Genomic DNA, 17,306 nt, shown 5'->3' on the forward strand with positions numbered 1-17,306 from the left:
TGGGGGACAAAGATGAGCACATTGGGGGACAAAGATGAGAACATTGGGGGACAAAGATGAGCACATTGGGGACAAACAGCACATTGGGGACAAAGATGAACTCATTGGGGACAAGGAGGCTTACCTTCGGATCTCTAATGCCAGATTCATCTCTTGGTGTCCTCGAGCTGCTGGTAGCACGGCCAGATTCATCCATCCTCTGCCTCTTCCTTGCCACAGGTGTACGACTCCTACCCCTCTTCTGAGTGTAATGACCCTGAATAGAGCACAAACAATATCAAAGTATACACAACACACACATACCACACTTGTCTGAGAGCTCTACTGGTTGCCTGAGTTGTGGTCTTTAAAAGTGATCTAAGATGTGAACAGGAAGGAAAGCCAACCGTGTGTACCTATACAGGTTCAAAATTCTTTCTTTTTTGAACTCCATTTATTGATATCTTTAGTTTCAAATGAACAATCGCTTGCAAAATTTTTAATTCTGACTGGCTTCAAATTTTATAAACGATTACATTTACGACATAACAATATAACACTTCATCTCATAGACAATATAGAGAAACAAACAGAATGGAAAAGAAATTTGCATATCCAAAAATAAATAAATAAAACTCTCCTAATTGATAAATTCAATTATTGAACATGTCATTTAAGAGTGTGCTAGGGCATGCTTTGTTAAGTATGTAATATTCTACCTGTAAATAATGTTTGAGTTTGTAGTAAATACAATAGCATCTGGCAGCTAATCATTTAATTTGCAACCGAAGACTTTGCATGTAAAAGATATAAGTTGATGGGATGTTTAGCTTTGCTATATAACCAAACTTAATGTGATCATAGTTAATATCAAAGTTACTCGTCAGGCTGAGGTTATAAGAATCTAACCAAAAGGTTTTCACAATACAGGTTCTAACTTGATGATAGCAAATATTGAACACTCGATTCAATAATACATGTGTCAAAAACTGGCTGTACATTTTCTGAACCAACTAGGGTGAACACCACCACATCATATATAGTTCCAAACAATATCCTGATCGGTCGAGGTTACTCACCTGTTCTGTAGGTTCAATGCCAAGACTCTTCATTGTGTCCTCGAAGTCTTTACGAGACACCTGCGTGAAGGAGAGAAGGTGAATGAATAAAATATGAACAAGGAAATAAAAGGTACTATTTCTAATATACCAAAAACCTGTTCTATGATTAATTCACAAATATGAAGAGTGATTTTGATATATGACGGTGCTGTAACCGTTTCCACACCAAACATACAGCTGAGTATTTTAAGTACCAAGCGGTTATAACTTGATATCCTCAGAGTGATGTCACTGTGCTCCCTTGTTCATGTTGTTTTGATTGTACTACAGTTTCCAAATGCTGACTTCACTGATTTGGTAGATTTAATTCAAATCATTCTTCCTCACCATATCCTCTCAGAATTATGTTCATTTCTTTATCAACTCACTTGCAATCGAGCCTTTTGGAGATGTTCTTGGTAGTATATAGCTAATATTGTGAACGTAAAATTTTCCTTAAATATTTAAGATAGTGACACATATTTCATTTTTTCACATGTTGGTAAACAGTCTTGAAGTGATCATTGTAATCATTTACCTACATTTTGTTTACCTAGTTACCTCAGGAAAAGGTTTCTGGTTTTATTTACCTACATTTTGTTTACCTAGTTACCTCAGGAAAAGGTTTCTGGTTTTATTTACCTACATATTGTTTACCTAGTTACCTCAGGAAATGGCTTGTCGTTTTATTTACCTACATATTGTTTACCTAGTTACCTCAGGAAAAGGTCTCTGGTTATAAAGTCTATGGTAAACAGATAAATGTCAAGGAGAAGTATATTTGTGATTTTGCCAAGATGTAGCTACCCACAATTGCAGTGACTAGATGTCTCTATGCAATCAAATTTCAAAAGATGTGGAAGTATGCTAATACAATGTAACCCATCATGTAGGAATGTTTGTTCCCCAAACAAACCAAAATGGACTCAAAACATAAACATCCAATTGGTGTTATGAGACAACTACCTGCACGGACATGGTATGAGCTAGGCATGGGCTAATGGACCAACATATTTAGCAAAACTACTTACAGCTTTGGCTTTCCTTGGAACCTGAGGTGTCTTCATGTTACGGTCTTTTCTGGCAGAGACTATCAGAGACTTCTTGTCACGAATTCTGGTCAATGGAAGAGAAAAATAGGCAAAAATGTTGAATTGCTTTTATCAAAACTTGTAGGGCGTCGTGGTCAAATAGCTAGGGCAATGGACTTGGCAATCAAAAGGATTGAAGGTTAGAGTCCTGGCCAGACGACTGTGTTGTGCATTTGGGCAAGGCACTTTATCTTCATCGCCTCTCCTTACCGAGGTGAATACATGGGGACCTGCGAGGTAACTCGTAAATAGATTTGAGTGCGCCAGTTTGTGGCTGCACGATTTTGGAGGACACATTCCCGTGGGGCAGTGTAGTGTCTTGGGAGTGACTGTTTGAATTGTGCACACTTGGGTGTGTGACAAGTTACCAATGACCAGTGGGTTAACTGCTGTAAAAGTAGTGTGAGAAGACCTTGTTACAAGATTTCTAAAAAAAACTTGAAATGTCACAAGTGATTGCCCTCAGAATGAGGAAAAACAAGGTGTGGGGAATGTAACCAAGGTAACACATTACTATCGGATATTCAAATGTCAATAACTTACTGTCGTGCCAAGGATCGAATCTCCCTCATTTCCTCATCGTCAGACTACAAAGTAAAATGAGAAAAAGATGAATAAGATGCATAAAAACTGACATCAAAACCTTTTACACTATGACTCTTTCATGCTTATACTAATGATTCACTAGTAAACAAACATGTACAATATGCTCTAAAACAAGGTGCCTAGTTGCACTGGCTTCAACAACTGGCTGAATTGTTGAGGCCTGGTTGCTGTTAGCATTTCATTGGATGCATGTGAATACATTTTCCTATGCTCATTTTTCCCATTTTTGATTGCCAAAAGTTTTCTTCACAGACTTCATTGTTTTTTTGTCAAAAACAATATTCCAGTTTTTATTCCATAAACTCGTCTTCATAGGATTATTTACCTTTAGATCTTCACTTGGGCCAACCACTCCCTCCCCCCCCCCCGCCCCCAAAGAAACAAGAACCAGAACTGCAACTAGAAGAAACCTCAGATTTCATGGAATGACTAACATTCTTCCCCATCCCACCAAACGACCTCACCTTCACACGTGGTCACTCGTGAGAAAACCAAAACCCGCATTTGAACAACACTCTCAAAGAATTTCCTCCCACTGAGACATGTTTACCTTTCAATCTAATCCACCTCCGTACCTGTGACTAACCACAGGAAAATTGTTTGGTGGACTAAAATTTTGAGGCAATACTAACAATTTATTCGGCTTCTACCTGGGTGTTGACTTTGTTTTACTCAAGAGTAATGGAATAAATCAAGTTAATATTGACTTACTGACATATCCTCATCATAGAAACCAGCTTCCTCTCTCAGCTTCTCTTCATCCTCCAGCTCTAAGAGTTTGGCCTCGATTTCTGGATCGACAAAGTCGGCGATGTTGTGCCCCATCCAGATCTCCGGTATGATGTCCGTCTTGTACTCCTCGGGAACCTGCCACTCGTGCTGGAGATCAAGGATGTAGTCATCTCCTTCCTCCTCCTCCTTGTGACGGAGCAATCTCTTCTCTGCTTTCTCCTCCTCCATCGCAGCCTTCTTCATCTTTACTGCCTCCGGTATAAATGCCGGTCTCGCCTTTCAAGAAAGTGTAAATATGTCGTAAACTTTAAATGGTCTGCTTAAAGTCAGTGCTCTTGTTTCATTTCCAATATCAAATGGTCCAATTATTTTAAAGAAGAGTCGGGAAAAACCAAACAATCAATGAATACAGAACATTTGTGAAACCAAATGAAAATCCTCTGTGAGCCTCCTTGTATACTAGAGGTGTGTAAGTGGCATCCCTCAACAGAGGGAAGGAGAGTTAAAATCTGACCGTACTTTGATGTAATCTGCATACTTCATATTGCTCTATGCATACCTTGGTTCCCTACCCTACCCCTCCTTTCCATCGTCAACATTAACACAAGAATCAGCATTGTGGATACCAATAATAATGAGAAATAAGTGTTTGGCACTAAAAGATCCCAGAATTTACTGTCATCCCTCGCAGAGTTTGTCAGTCATTCTTGCATTCCTTTCAACCAATGCTCCTCCTTTAATGACAAAGATTCATAGAAATAACTATAAAAAACACCAAGCCAATTACCTTTGCATCTCTCTCCGAAGGTTGCGCAATGTGGAGTCGGTTAATGACATCATTGACTTTGGAACTTTTCATCTTGATGCCGACCCTCTGAGCAAGCAGTCTGTCACATGCCTGTTCACATGAGAGAAGAGCAAATTCAAAGATGACCATGTTACGTGAGTTGATGAGAGATCAGATTAATGTAGAAATAAGAGACCAAAAGAGGATGGAAATCTCCGGTACACGATTGCTTTTCCCTCGAATGTGCCTCAGTTACAAGAGGGAGAAAACAAGTCTTCCTGGATGCAATGCTATCGATAGAGTCCACTGGTTAAACATTCCAAAAACAAGCATTCTTATTTGCTATTTGACATTTCTGGACCAAGGTAACAACTCTCACAGCTGCCTCAGTAAGGGTAAAATAGTTCTCCCATCAAGGTCAGTAAGTGAAGTGCATCAAACCATCTCTGACAAAATCTCAAATGAAACATGACACCTTCAGTTTCGATTTTTTGTTCCATTAAACACTGGTCAGTCCCCCCCCCCCCTCCCTCTTTTGAAGTTAAAGGGACATATTAAGTTGACAAACTTGATTAGCCATTCATCACAATAATCTCTATACAAAGGAATGGAACCAAACCATGTTGGTTATTTAAGTGAGATGTTACGGTGCCCTTTAAGAATGTGTCGTCATGCAGTTAACCATTCTAACGAAGCGTCATCTAAAGCCAAGGTGCACAGACAATGAGAGGAATATCTCTTTTTAACATTCTTTGCTGCTTCAGAATATACTGAGGATGTACAGACCCGAAAGACAACGAGGATAAGTTGCCAAATTCCATATACTAAGTATTGGCCTCAAATATGCTAGAAAATCAAACAATGGTCACACACACCCTCCAACTTCAAGGAGCATTTTTACTACTACTACTTTCAAAGTATTTAGCTTCACTGAAATATTCAATTGTCTGATTTAGGGCTCCAAAACGTCTGGAAGTAAGTTTGGAGGTACAGAACCAGCTGGAAAAGATTTTTTTTTAGCACGCTACAATTTAGAGCCAATACTGATGAATCTTAAATTTTACTGCAAGGTAGATCCACATTCCCAAACAAAATGTATTTATCATATCATTGACCAATTTATAAAATGACTATGTTCATTTATAGTCCATTCATTGTCCAAATCAGGCACAAGGTGCACAAACCAGCTTTAAGAGAATTACAATCAATCCTTTGGTGATTGCAGTCTTCCCAAATATTTTTTCACTTAAAGTAAAATATTGCGATGAAGCCTTAATAAACTGGTTGTCCATTTCATTCTAGCCACAGCAGGTTTCTTAACTCTGTTCTTGCCCTATTTCTTCGTTTACATTTGTCTTCGAAGACAGGAAAGATTTGACAAGAATTAACTGATAAGAGGGAAGCCACGACATATGCAATAAAATCAGACATGAAAAAGTTAAGAAAAAAACGGGTTTTTTTTAAATGGTATCTAACCAGTGATTCGGTATAACACAAAACCGAGGGGCCTTGCTACAAGGATGAGCCAATTAACAATTCCTACTGCACATGGGTGTGTCACATTTGCGAAATTTCACTTTTGGAAAGTAGCATAGCATTTTGTGATACGATACCCCATATATTATTTTTTTCCCGGGCTAGATTTGTGACTTCTTTGAATTATTAACTCCTATATTTCACAAAATAGGAGAACATACCACTGTATATAGCGAGTTTACAATGCAAATGTGCAATAGGAAAATGGAATGCTTTATTACTAGATAATTAACAAACATTGTAATCTGACTTGACTAAAAGGTTAAACCTGTCATTTTATTACATACTTGATATATCTCAATAAGAAGTAAAAGAAAAGAAAAGAAAGGTACGTGGTGGTATTTTACCTCCATTTTGAGTTTGACAAGACCCTCCTCAGATACTGTGCTGATGGGGATAATTGGAATGTCCTCCTCTTCCAACTTTTTCAATATTTCCTAAGAAAAAAAACGATGCCATTCAAAATCATCACACAGGGCATTCTCAAAACCCACACCAGGGGACTGACAATATGAAGGAGAGGACGAGAACTGAAAGGGGGGGGGGAGTAGAGTACTTGAGGGGGAAGGCATCAGCGATAACCTTTTTCTTTTGCCGCTATTGCTGCAAAACTCACTTCACATCTACGGTGAAGTATTGCTTTTGTTGACGAGAGAACGTTAATAGTAGTCATACAACAGAAAATGGAAACAGCGTTGGCGAGAATAAATGGGACTTCTCCTAAAAATTATTTTTACATAGAGAATGAAATTAAAGATGAAGAAAACAAAACATAACAAACAAACTAACACACCAAAACACAAACCAAAATCAAAACACGACATTTGTCCCCCATGCCAACGACCTCGAGTAACCATATCGCGAATTGTTTAAAAAATCACAATAATTACAAGAAAAGACTTCATAACAGTTTTCATGCTGCCATATGTATTTTTAGGTGATATACCTTGTATTCATCACTGAGTTCATCGATCCCAATGATGTCAATCTTGTTGGCTGCTATCAGCAGTGGTTTGTTGGAGAACAGAGGCTGGATGCTCTTAAACAGCTGTATCTACAATGTGAAGAGCACAGAGAGAAAACTTTTAATTGCTGGCGGAAAAAAAAGAAGATAAAACTGACACCTCTTTCTATGTCGATGGCGGAATAAAGGTCTCCTTTCCTTTAAACATAAAATGAAGATAAACAAGCTGTCAAAATTCAGCTTTAAAGTTCATCTCAAAGATAAATAAAAGAAAAAATAGGGACATTTGTTATATAAACAACTGCTATAACCGTTTTGACTATTACGCCTGCAGTACCGATTGATTTTAGATCAGGACGGCACACATCGGCCATTATTCCGTTAGAAGCAGGGTAACGTGACGTGTGATTGTTAGTGTGTAGCAACAAATTGCCAATCACATCCAGTCTATAGGCCTATCAGATTAAATGCTTCTGGCATCTGATATCATAAACTCAGACTGCTCATACAAATGTCTGTCAAGACCTGTTGGTGACAAATGTTTTGGAAGGAATATTCTGTTCATTCTCCATCCTTTGCGTCGTCGGTAGAAACAACCTTTTTTTTTTTTTTCCTTGTGAGTCTGGAGATGCCTTCAAAGAACTCTGAACAAAGAACATAACAGATCTGGGTAGTTGTGAATAGAAATTGCATGGAAATGTTCCAAAAGCTCTGTGCTGCCTTAAGAATTCCCTGAGCATCTATAAGTTACACAAAGTAAATCGTAAGAGATTTAAAAGAGATATTTTTAACTGACATAGATCGGAAAGTGTGTCACAGATGACAAGACATACTGGGGCAATATTAGTTATGTTGAATATACGTAACCTGGTGAAATTCTGTAAAACTATCGTTTTCTGTGAGATAAATCATAAAGTTTTGACCTTTGGAGTCGGGAGAGGGGGGGGGTGCCAAAAAGTATGTTAAAGATGAGAAGAGTTCAACTTTCCAAGGGGGATGATTGACATTCTTACCTTGGAGGAAGAAGTGAGATACCAAAATAAGGTTCCATCAAGTCCCACATCCCCTACAACCTGATGTGTCCTCAACCCCAACAATGTACTTTACCTCCCCACCCTAACAACCAGATGCCCCCCTTCTCCCCACCATCAATGCCATACCACTAGCAATGCTATTAGTTTCGACAACTTTATGTTGCCTAAACTTGCTAACGTATAATTTCTGGAACAACTGTATAGTTGAATATCATTAAGTTCTGTTTTCTGTGTGATGGCCAGAAAACGGTTTCTGCAAATTTATTTTAATCCTAGATTGGCGGCGCTTTAACCAAGTTTGGAATACAAAGTTAATGGTAAATGTGAATGGCCATCTTGGATGACGAAATGGCACAATAGTAAAAGGAATTTTTTTAGCAAAAAAACCCCTCTTCACTTCACATCACTTTCTGTTGAAACCCTTTTTAATCAATTGTCTATGTTTAAAGGAAGAGATCATAAAGAACAAAAATGCTTCATGACTGCATTGTTTATTTCTTTTCGAGCAAAGGAAATTTGAGGGTAAGCTACAATTATTTTTCAGGTTACAAATTTTTCAAGAGAAAATGTTGGAACTTATGTTACGTGTGCATGCATTCAAATCTAATGACATGCAAGATTATTGACCTGGCTAGGTCACAGAGTCAGATTTCCAACTGTCATACATTGCTGAGAGTTCCTTACCTGCTCGGGGATGGTGTGTCCACACTGTTCGGATATGTCGAGAATGTAGAGCACCGCTGCTCTGAGATGGGCCAGGGCGGTGATGGCCTGCATCTCGATGGTGTTCCGCTCTTCAAGAGGATGATCCAGGATGCCCGGTGTATCTACCACCTGCCAGCGGAGGTACCTGTAGTCCATGTGGCCGACAAACAGCGATTTGGTGGTGAAGGCGTATGGTTCCACCTCTACATCTGCTCGGGTAACCTGGAGATGGCAAATAAAAAACAGATCAAATTTATTCCTGAAACTTAGTAACTTGGCTGACTTGAGCCTCTGAGCTGAGTCCAGTCCTCTCAGATGGATTAATATTCAAGTATAGCTTTGCATTCAAGACTCACATGTGTGATAGACTATGTTCCTCAAGAATCATCTGCTAATCCAGCAAAGCTAACAAGTTTCTAAATATTGGGTTAACATTGTGACATTTTCTCTGTCCCCATTAGATTGTAGTCAGTAAGTAAGACACCCCATCAGATTGTGAGTCAGTAGGACACTGTCTGTCCCCATCCGATTGTGAGTCAGTAGGACATTTTCTATGTCCCCATTAGATTGTAGTCAGTAAGTAAGACACTGTCTGACACCCCATCCAATTGTAAGTCAGCAAGACATTGTCTGAGACCTCATGTCTTAATTACACTATGAACCAGTTAGACATAGCCTGTGTCCTCATTATGACATAGATATTGTGTCCCTATTACACTATGAATCAGAACACAGCTTATGTGTCCCCCATTACATTGTGACTCTGAGAGACAGTTGCTGCGTCCACATCACAATGTGAATCAATAAAACAGTTTCTGTGTCCCAATTGTTCTGTGAACCTGCAAGACTGTTTCTGTTACATTTATCATATTCATTTCACCTCACCAGTGAGTGCAAATTACCATGCTACTTTGTCCTGTGTGTATCACCTCCAAAAAGGGTACAAAAATGCGCACTTTTATACACAATGGGGTGGCATGAACAACGCAGTTTGTACACCTTACCAATTTACAGTCAAGAATGTAAGACACTTCCAGTTGCTTCAGTTAAACAATGTTCATTCTTTGTGTATCTTTCAAAGATTCTACTACAACTAGTATTGTAGTCTTTTGTTGTTATCTCACAGCTGGAGTTTGAAGGTTGTTGCAAAGGGTTCTAAATCTCCAGAGTGGCCAGGTCTTGACCATTTTTTTCTTCTTAATATTCTTGTTGTTTTTTATATCAACAAAACCCTGCAACCCAACATACTGACCTTGTTCAAGAAACTGGACTTCCCCACGTTTGGGAAACCACAGACGAGAAGGGTGCGAGTGTTTGGGTCGATAGAGGGCAGTCTTGATAAATGCTGGCGAACTTGCTCCAAGTATTCCAGACTTTGACCTTGTCGTTTCGTGATGGTGCACATCCTCCCCAAGGCCGCTCTCTTCAGTTGCTTGCATCGGTACAGTGAATCTCCATACTTGAGAAGACGTGTATAGTCCCGAGCGATGCTGTGGAGGAAAAAAATGATTTACTTTTGTGTTGATGGTGCCTTCTTCAAAAAGTTTACTTTCCTATTGCAAGAGTAAAAAGATAACATCATGCTCTTTGCAAGATTGCAGTGAGCTTAAAGTAAAGACATGTCATAAAAGTGGAAAAAGGTATCAGTCTTGCAATAATAAACTATCACTATAAATTTAGCATACTTGTGGCTTCATTTTGTTACCCGTTTTTGGCATATGACCTTTTATGTGCTATATAAAACGTTGCAGAAAATCGTGTGAAACCTTTTGCAAAATATACAAAAAGATTCACACATCTGAAAGCAATAATTATTGCTAAATTAGCATGTCCTTGTTATCTATCAATGATATGTCAATGTAGGACAGTTCACTTCAAGCTTAAGTAACTCAATTTTCTGCTCCCCCTCAATCCAAAATGTTTTTGAAAAAATATTTAAAAATTTTTAAAATGTTAATTGCAAGTTCCAATCAGCTTCCTGCGACAAATCAAATAACAGTTTTGACACAAGCATGAGCTAATAACATCTTATAAACCTTTAAAAAAAGAAGGCAAAAACAACTGCTCTCTCCCAATTCCAAAATAACATCTTTCCATGCAATCCTTGTATTAATCATTACGGGCACATTTTCCAATAAAGGAAAGCTGTCTTATCACATTTTCCAATCAAGCCAGTTTCTTCCGCTAACTCATTCAAAAAGCCAAAGGAAAGGCAGATCGACTAACAGCCGTCTAGCAGGGGTGCATACACACATTATGTAATCTTACTTGTCAATCAGGTGTCTTGCCATGTTCAACTGGCCCAACGCTAGCTTGTAATGATCTTTATCATAGAGGACGTTCATCAGGTCGGCGTAGAACGGATGGATGTCCTGGGATGGGAAAGAAGGAGGTCATTAAAGATACGGGGATCTCAACGAATGGACTATTAACATAATTATTAACAGTTCATAAAAAAAACCTTTAGTAATTGAAGACTTATATTTAAATTTAAAAATCTGATATTATTGAAAAGTACTGTACACTGTTCAGGATTGGCCAATGGCTAGTAATCTCACATGTCACGAACATGGCAATATTTAAATAGGTGCTAAAATACTGTGCTCCTAATGAAGTAAAGTGAAGATATCTATGAAAGCAGGGTTCTCGCTAAAGTAGACGACACTCACGAGGAACGTAAAAGGAACCGGAATGGAAGCTAGAAAATGCGCTGTTGAGTTCTGAAGGGAATGGAACAATATACCAAGAAACAGATAGGAGATATTATCAATATACTTACATCAAGCTTTGGGAAATCATTGAGAATCTGTGTGAGTTTGTCATGGTAATTCTGTTGGGTGAACTTGACTTTCCTCATGTAGAACTGTCGAATTCGAGTGATCTTATAATGCCTATGGACCACAGTTGGTGTCTTACGTTGCGTCTTTGAAAGGATGACATCCACAAAATCCTGGAAAGAAACGATTAACAGTACATTATTAATCTTGATAAGTCAGTACTGCTACTTGTACACTACACAATAAATAGATAATTGTAGCCCATAGTGCTTGCAATATAACTTTTCCCATTTTTCGTGAGTGCAGTAACACAAACTGTAAATTGGTAGTTTGTTATATCGAAACAGATGCTACGGTACAGACCTTATGAAGGTATGGTGCACTTTCCACAAGAAATATTGACAAATTTCACACAATTTGACCCAGTCCTACTGTAATCTCAGCACTGACCACGGAAACTGTAGCTGAATAAGTACAATCCGACAAGGGATAGCCATATGAGCACATGTTACGACCATCATCATTTATCATATTCCTGGTTGGTGGGAACTTGTATGAATTGTGACCTAAGTCTAAAGCATAAACATAGATAACAGTTTAAATACTATTGTTGCTACGTTTCGGTTCAGAACAAGCCTCTAAAATATTGATAGGTCTCTTTTCCTAATTTAGCAAGATATTTTTATGAAACTTTCAAAGAAATAATATCCATCAACTGATGATACCAAAATATGCAATTTACTGTAGGAAATATTGTATCTGGTATCAAGTAGTACAATGTTATCTACCAAATTAACAACTTGCTACAAATACAAGTATTAATAAACACAGCCTTGGTTTTCTTCAGTACACTGTATGCATAATTTACAGTATCACTAAAGTTAAATTACTGTACCGTATGTTTAGAATGGCACAAGTTAAAAACTGACAGGGCAGATTATGTATCACAATTTGAAAACATCCACTGAGCGAAACAACTGGTCGGTCCTGGAGGTCGTAAGCCCAAATGAGACACCGCCATGGGACCTTACTACATATATATATATACTTCCATAAGCAGATGAAAATAATGTATCATCAACACTGCACTTACTCTGATTTCCAGACAAGAATTGCATGCCTTAAAATTTGGGCTATTTACTGCTTAAATGTCATTTACCAGGAGAGAATAAAAAATTGCACTGGTAATTTTCTGCCAGTAGATATAAAGAACTTGAACATGCCATACTACCGTAAGTCGGCAGCCAATGAATCCATATAATTTCCATATATATTTAACATAAATATTAGTACTGCTGCTTACATCTGCATATATATTATTAGGCTGCTCTCAAAGCCTATCGGAACAGCATAAATTAATGTGTGGTCTGTGTTCTACTTAAGAGGAAAATGCCAGCTAGAACTTGGTTTTAGCCGGTTGATATTTTTTTAATAAGCACTGGCATATTTGTAAGCAAGTGGTTGAAAGTGTGAGATTCTACCATAGGCCTGGGAATTGTGTAAAAAAATTGATAGCCTGTAATAATTGCAATAGCTAATTGCCAGTTAAACTGCACTACATTCATACTGGTCGATGATGAACTTGAACATGTCGTACTACCGTAAGTCGGCAGCCAATGAATCCATATAACTTCCATATATATTTAAGATAAATATCAGTACTGCTGCTTATATCTGCATATACTGTATATTATTAGGCTGCTCTCAAAAGACTACCGGTACAGTATAAACTAATGTGAAGTCTGTGTTCTACTTAAGAGGAAAATGCCAGCGAAAACTTGGTTCTAGTCAGTAGATATTTGTTTAATAAGCACTGGCAATTTTGTTAGCGAGTGGTTCAAAGTGTGAGATTTTACCGTAGGCCTGGAATTGTTTTAAAAAAATTGATAGCCTGTAATAATTGCAATAGCTAATTGCCAGTTAAACTGCACTACATTCATACTGGTCGATGATGAACACCACATTGCAAAATTGATCTTCTCTAGTGTGTGTTAACTTACTCGAGTGAGTTTTATATGATGGAAAGTAGAATATGGCAATCTAATTTTAGTAATGAAAACGTTACCAGCTGCTTTAAGTGTAAGGACCAGATGAAACAACATTTATTATGATATCCTGGGGTAATAAATTCAACAGATACCAGACAGACCAGTCATATTCCTTAGAATTGTACAGCAAATTGATTGCAGTAAATGTAATGGAAAAGTTTTAGGCAGACAGTCTTGGAGATTAATAACACAAGTATTGGCGCCTCAAAACATATTTTGAGGGGAAAAAAATGGAGGAAAAGAGATCAAAAATGAAAAAAATATGGAAATAGAGCAACAGCACCTGCGTCTTCCACTTAACGGGCAGACATTCTACGTAGAAAAATCATGTGATGCCGTGATTTGTAGTAAGCACTGTCTTTATTAATGATGTCACTGAGAAAACTATCGACTCACAGAAATCAATACTTCCTGCCTACTCCTGGATTTGATTCTAAAATCTATTAGATTTAATGCAAAGTTCAATGAAAAGACAATGACTTGCATTAAAAACTGTAAATTAAAGGAACATTTAAGTAAAATGTATTTTATGGATTAACAAAGTTCTACATTTGACTACATGTATCACTAAATGTCTATATAATGTATACTGATTTAGGTGCATTTTGCTGTACATACAGTTAAGTACTGTAGATCTGGGGTACACGCTGCTTTTTGGTTTGTAAACGTCTTTCAAACTGATCACCTTGTACAATCTACTTTGGACAACATAGTTTGGAAGTTCGCCAAAGAAAATTTTGAATCAAACAAAATTTCTAACATCATGTTCTTCTATCATCATGTTCTGTATTACTTACTGCATGCCACATACAACAGTACAGTACTGTAGAGTCTTGTAGAGTACTTTGTTCTACAGTCTTGTACAATACTGTGTTCTAGAGTCTTGTACAGTACTGTGTTCTAGAGTCTTGTACTGTACTGTGTTCTACAGTCTTGTACAATACTGTGTTCTAGAGTCTTGTACAGTACTGCCTTCTAGAGTCTTGCACTGTACTGTGTTCTAGAGTCTTGTTCAGTACTGTGTTCTAGAGTCTTGTACAGTACTGTACTGTGTTCTAGAGCCTTATACAGTACTGTATTCTAGAGTCTTGTACTGTACTGTGTTCTACAGTCTTGTACAATACTGTGTTCTAGAGTCTTGTACAGTACTGTGTTCTAGAGTCTTGTATAGTACTGCCTTCTGGAGTCTTGTTCAGTACTGTGTTCTAGAGTCTTGTACAGTACTGTGTTCTAGAGTCTTGTACAGTACTGCCTTCTAGAGTCTTGCACTGTACTGTGTTCTAGAGTCTTGTTCAGTACTGTGTTCTAGAGTCTTGTACAGTACTGTACTGTGTTCTAGAGCCTTATACAGTACTGCCTTCTAGAGTCTTGCACTGTACTGTGTTCTAGAGTCTTGTTCAGTACTGTGTTCTAGAGTCTTGTACAGTACTGTGTTCTAGAGTCTTGTATAGTACTGCCTTCTGGAGTCTTGTTCAGTACTGTGTTCTAGAGTCTTGTACAGTACTGTGTTCTAGAGTCTTGTATAGTACTGCCTTCTGGAGTCTTGTACAGTACTGCCTTCTAGAGTCTTGTACAGTACTGTGTTCTATAGTCTTGTACAGTACTGTGTTCTACAGTCTTGTACAGTACTGTGTTCTATAGTCTTATACAGTACTGTGTTCTAGAGTCTTGTACAGTACTGTGTTCTAGAGTCTTGTACAGTACTGTGTTCTAGAGTCTTGTATGTCAGTACTGTGTTCTAGAGTCTTGTACAGTACAGTACTGTGTTCTAGAGCCTTATACAGTACTGTATTCTAGAGTCTTGTACAGTACAGTACTGTGTTCTAGAGTCTTATACAGTACTGTATTCTAGAGTCTTGTACGGTACTGTGCTCTAGAGTCTTGTACGATACTGTGTTCTAGAGTCTTGTACAGTACTGTGTTCTAGAGTCTTGTACAGTACTGTGTTCTAGAGTCTTGTACAGTACTGTGTTCTAGAGTCTTGTACAGTACTGTGTTCTACAGTCTTGTACAGTGCTGTGTTCTAGAGTCTTGTACAGTAATGTGTTCTAGTGACAATACAGTAGATACCGTGTAACAATTAAGTGCTCATAATTTGTGTAGCAATTTTGGAGTCTACAAATTTTGTCTCTCACAAAAGTGCTATGGTTGCTGTGTACAAGACTGCTATGCATCTTTGCTCGTATTGTGTTAGCCTTTTGTGATGCGATAATGGATAAATTATTCCGTGTACAGCATGAGTAGCGCAACCAAATCTCAGAAAATATCTGCATCATATATCTCAATCTTGTACTTGGGATACTGTAAGGATGTCAACTTTCAGGGATGCCAATCAAACCAGAAAGCCTACCAGCTTTTAGAGTGTTGCTGTGCCAAATTTCACATTCATGAAAACATTTTTAATGTAAACTGTAAACAAGCCTCTCGTACATGTTGTATTCAATGAGGAGGATCCACATACCAAGTATGAAGTGCATCCAATTCTTACATTTGGGAGTTATTCTGATAGAAATAAATAATCCGGGATGAAAGAATATATCATCATACTTTCAACAAATTATTTTCAGGACATTAGATTGCCTTATCAAATTGGTGATATTTGAGTGGTTACCTACTGAGGTGAGATATGCAATTCCTTCTGTGTTAATGTTTTTGTTAGGATTGCAATTTACAAGTGCCACAGTAGTTGCAAGCAAAGAAATAGTGTTTTGTATAGTTGTGACACCGTTTGAAAATGTTGGAACATGTCATTTGGTTGAAATGGCCAAACATCGGATGGCTTAACTAAGAAACCAGAGTATATAGCAAAATTCTACTTTTGTTTCCTTAAGTTACACTCAAGTCTTGGGGCTTGTGTATGTTTGTGCAAGAATGTTACATCCACGGTAAAACAAGACTAGTGATGCTCAGTCACATTTTATTTCAGTGTCATGGTCTTCTTTGACATTTTTTTTAAAAGCCCTTGCCTTATTGCCAATATAATACATACATGACCAGTGTTGTTCCAAGGATAAAAGTTTAAAATGAATATTTCAATTTTCAAATATCTCGGAAAGATTTGCAACCATGCATTCCACCATGAAAACAAAATCCTTTTACGGGAACACATAATACCTAAGAACAAACTTGTCAGTCACTAATCACTCTAATAGGCATTAGAAATCATCAAGATGCACCATTTTACAAACTTGTATTCCCTTAATTCTAGTTTTATTTATGAATAAACATAAGCTAATTATGTACATTGATGATGTAAAGGGAGTGACTGCCTAATTTGCTGTTATGTTATCCCTCTGTTTTTAAAACCTGTGTTACAAGGACATGGAACACAGGTTTGTGGCCTAAGGCAATGTTTGGAAATATGTCATTGCCTTCTTTGAAAAGAGGAACTTGACATTATTCAAATGATATATACAGTGGGCTTGTAATTAGGGGCTAACTTGTTAAGGCCTAAAATAAGAAATGTTAATGAGCCCAACACTCCATGCATAGTTTGCACATAATTAATGAGTTTTCCAGATTTATCAAAACTTTCAAGTTGTGTATATCTTGGATATTATGAAAGAGCTTTTTGAAAATTGTCAACAGATTTTGAAATGAGTTCTTCACACACAACAAATGTACTACTGAATATGGGGCAAAATGGCTAGGTGTCCATAGTAATGACCCCTGAGGGCACAATGACTACATTGCACAATGGAAGGGTACATATAGTGACAGGCCTACTGTATAATGTGAACGGCAAAAAATCAAACAATCTACTGTTACCTATAGCTGATATACAACAACAAAATGACTGTCATATTGTGAAAAGCAGGAATTGTTGTCATAAAGTAGTTATCATATGCAGGCCTGGATGGCATGCAATGCATACTACTCTACAGCACGACTCCCTTACTGTACATTTCGCGTGTACATATATAAAGGTACTCACTGTACTGCGTACA

At 37.7% G+C, this 17,306-nt stretch overlaps 1 protein-coding gene across 2 annotated transcripts in view; it reads right to left on the minus strand.

Moving 5' to 3' along the window:
* The window catches only part of LOC139966755 (GTP-binding protein 4-like), a 35,356-nt gene that overhangs the window by 1,100 nt on the left and 16,950 nt on the right, over nucleotides 1-17,306 (minus strand). For both annotated transcript variants that reach the window (XM_071970091.1, XM_071970090.1), the window contains exons 2-13: nucleotides 11,314-11,484; nucleotides 10,803-10,906; nucleotides 9,787-10,024; nucleotides 8,514-8,756; nucleotides 6,778-6,885; nucleotides 6,179-6,268; nucleotides 4,296-4,406; nucleotides 3,488-3,784; nucleotides 2,714-2,757; nucleotides 2,111-2,195; nucleotides 1,059-1,118; nucleotides 125-256 (exon numbers count right to left, since the gene is read on the minus strand). In XM_071970091.1, coding sequence (XP_071826192.1) covers nucleotides 125-256; nucleotides 1,059-1,118; nucleotides 2,111-2,195; nucleotides 2,714-2,757; nucleotides 3,488-3,784; nucleotides 4,296-4,406; nucleotides 6,179-6,268; nucleotides 6,778-6,885; nucleotides 8,514-8,756; nucleotides 9,787-10,024; nucleotides 10,803-10,906; nucleotides 11,314-11,391 — 1,590 coding nt within the window. In that variant the 5' untranslated portion in view covers nucleotides 11,392-11,484. The remainder of the gene's footprint in view (nucleotides 1-124; nucleotides 257-1,058; nucleotides 1,119-2,110; nucleotides 2,196-2,713; nucleotides 2,758-3,487; nucleotides 3,785-4,295; nucleotides 4,407-6,178; nucleotides 6,269-6,777; nucleotides 6,886-8,513; nucleotides 8,757-9,786; nucleotides 10,025-10,802; nucleotides 10,907-11,313; nucleotides 11,485-17,306) is intronic.

The sequence above is a fragment of the Apostichopus japonicus genome, chromosome 4 (assembly GCF_037975245.1).
Source record: "Apostichopus japonicus isolate 1M-3 chromosome 4, ASM3797524v1, whole genome shotgun sequence".
NCBI lineage: Eukaryota > Metazoa > Echinodermata > Holothuroidea > Aspidochirotida > Stichopodidae > Apostichopus > Apostichopus japonicus.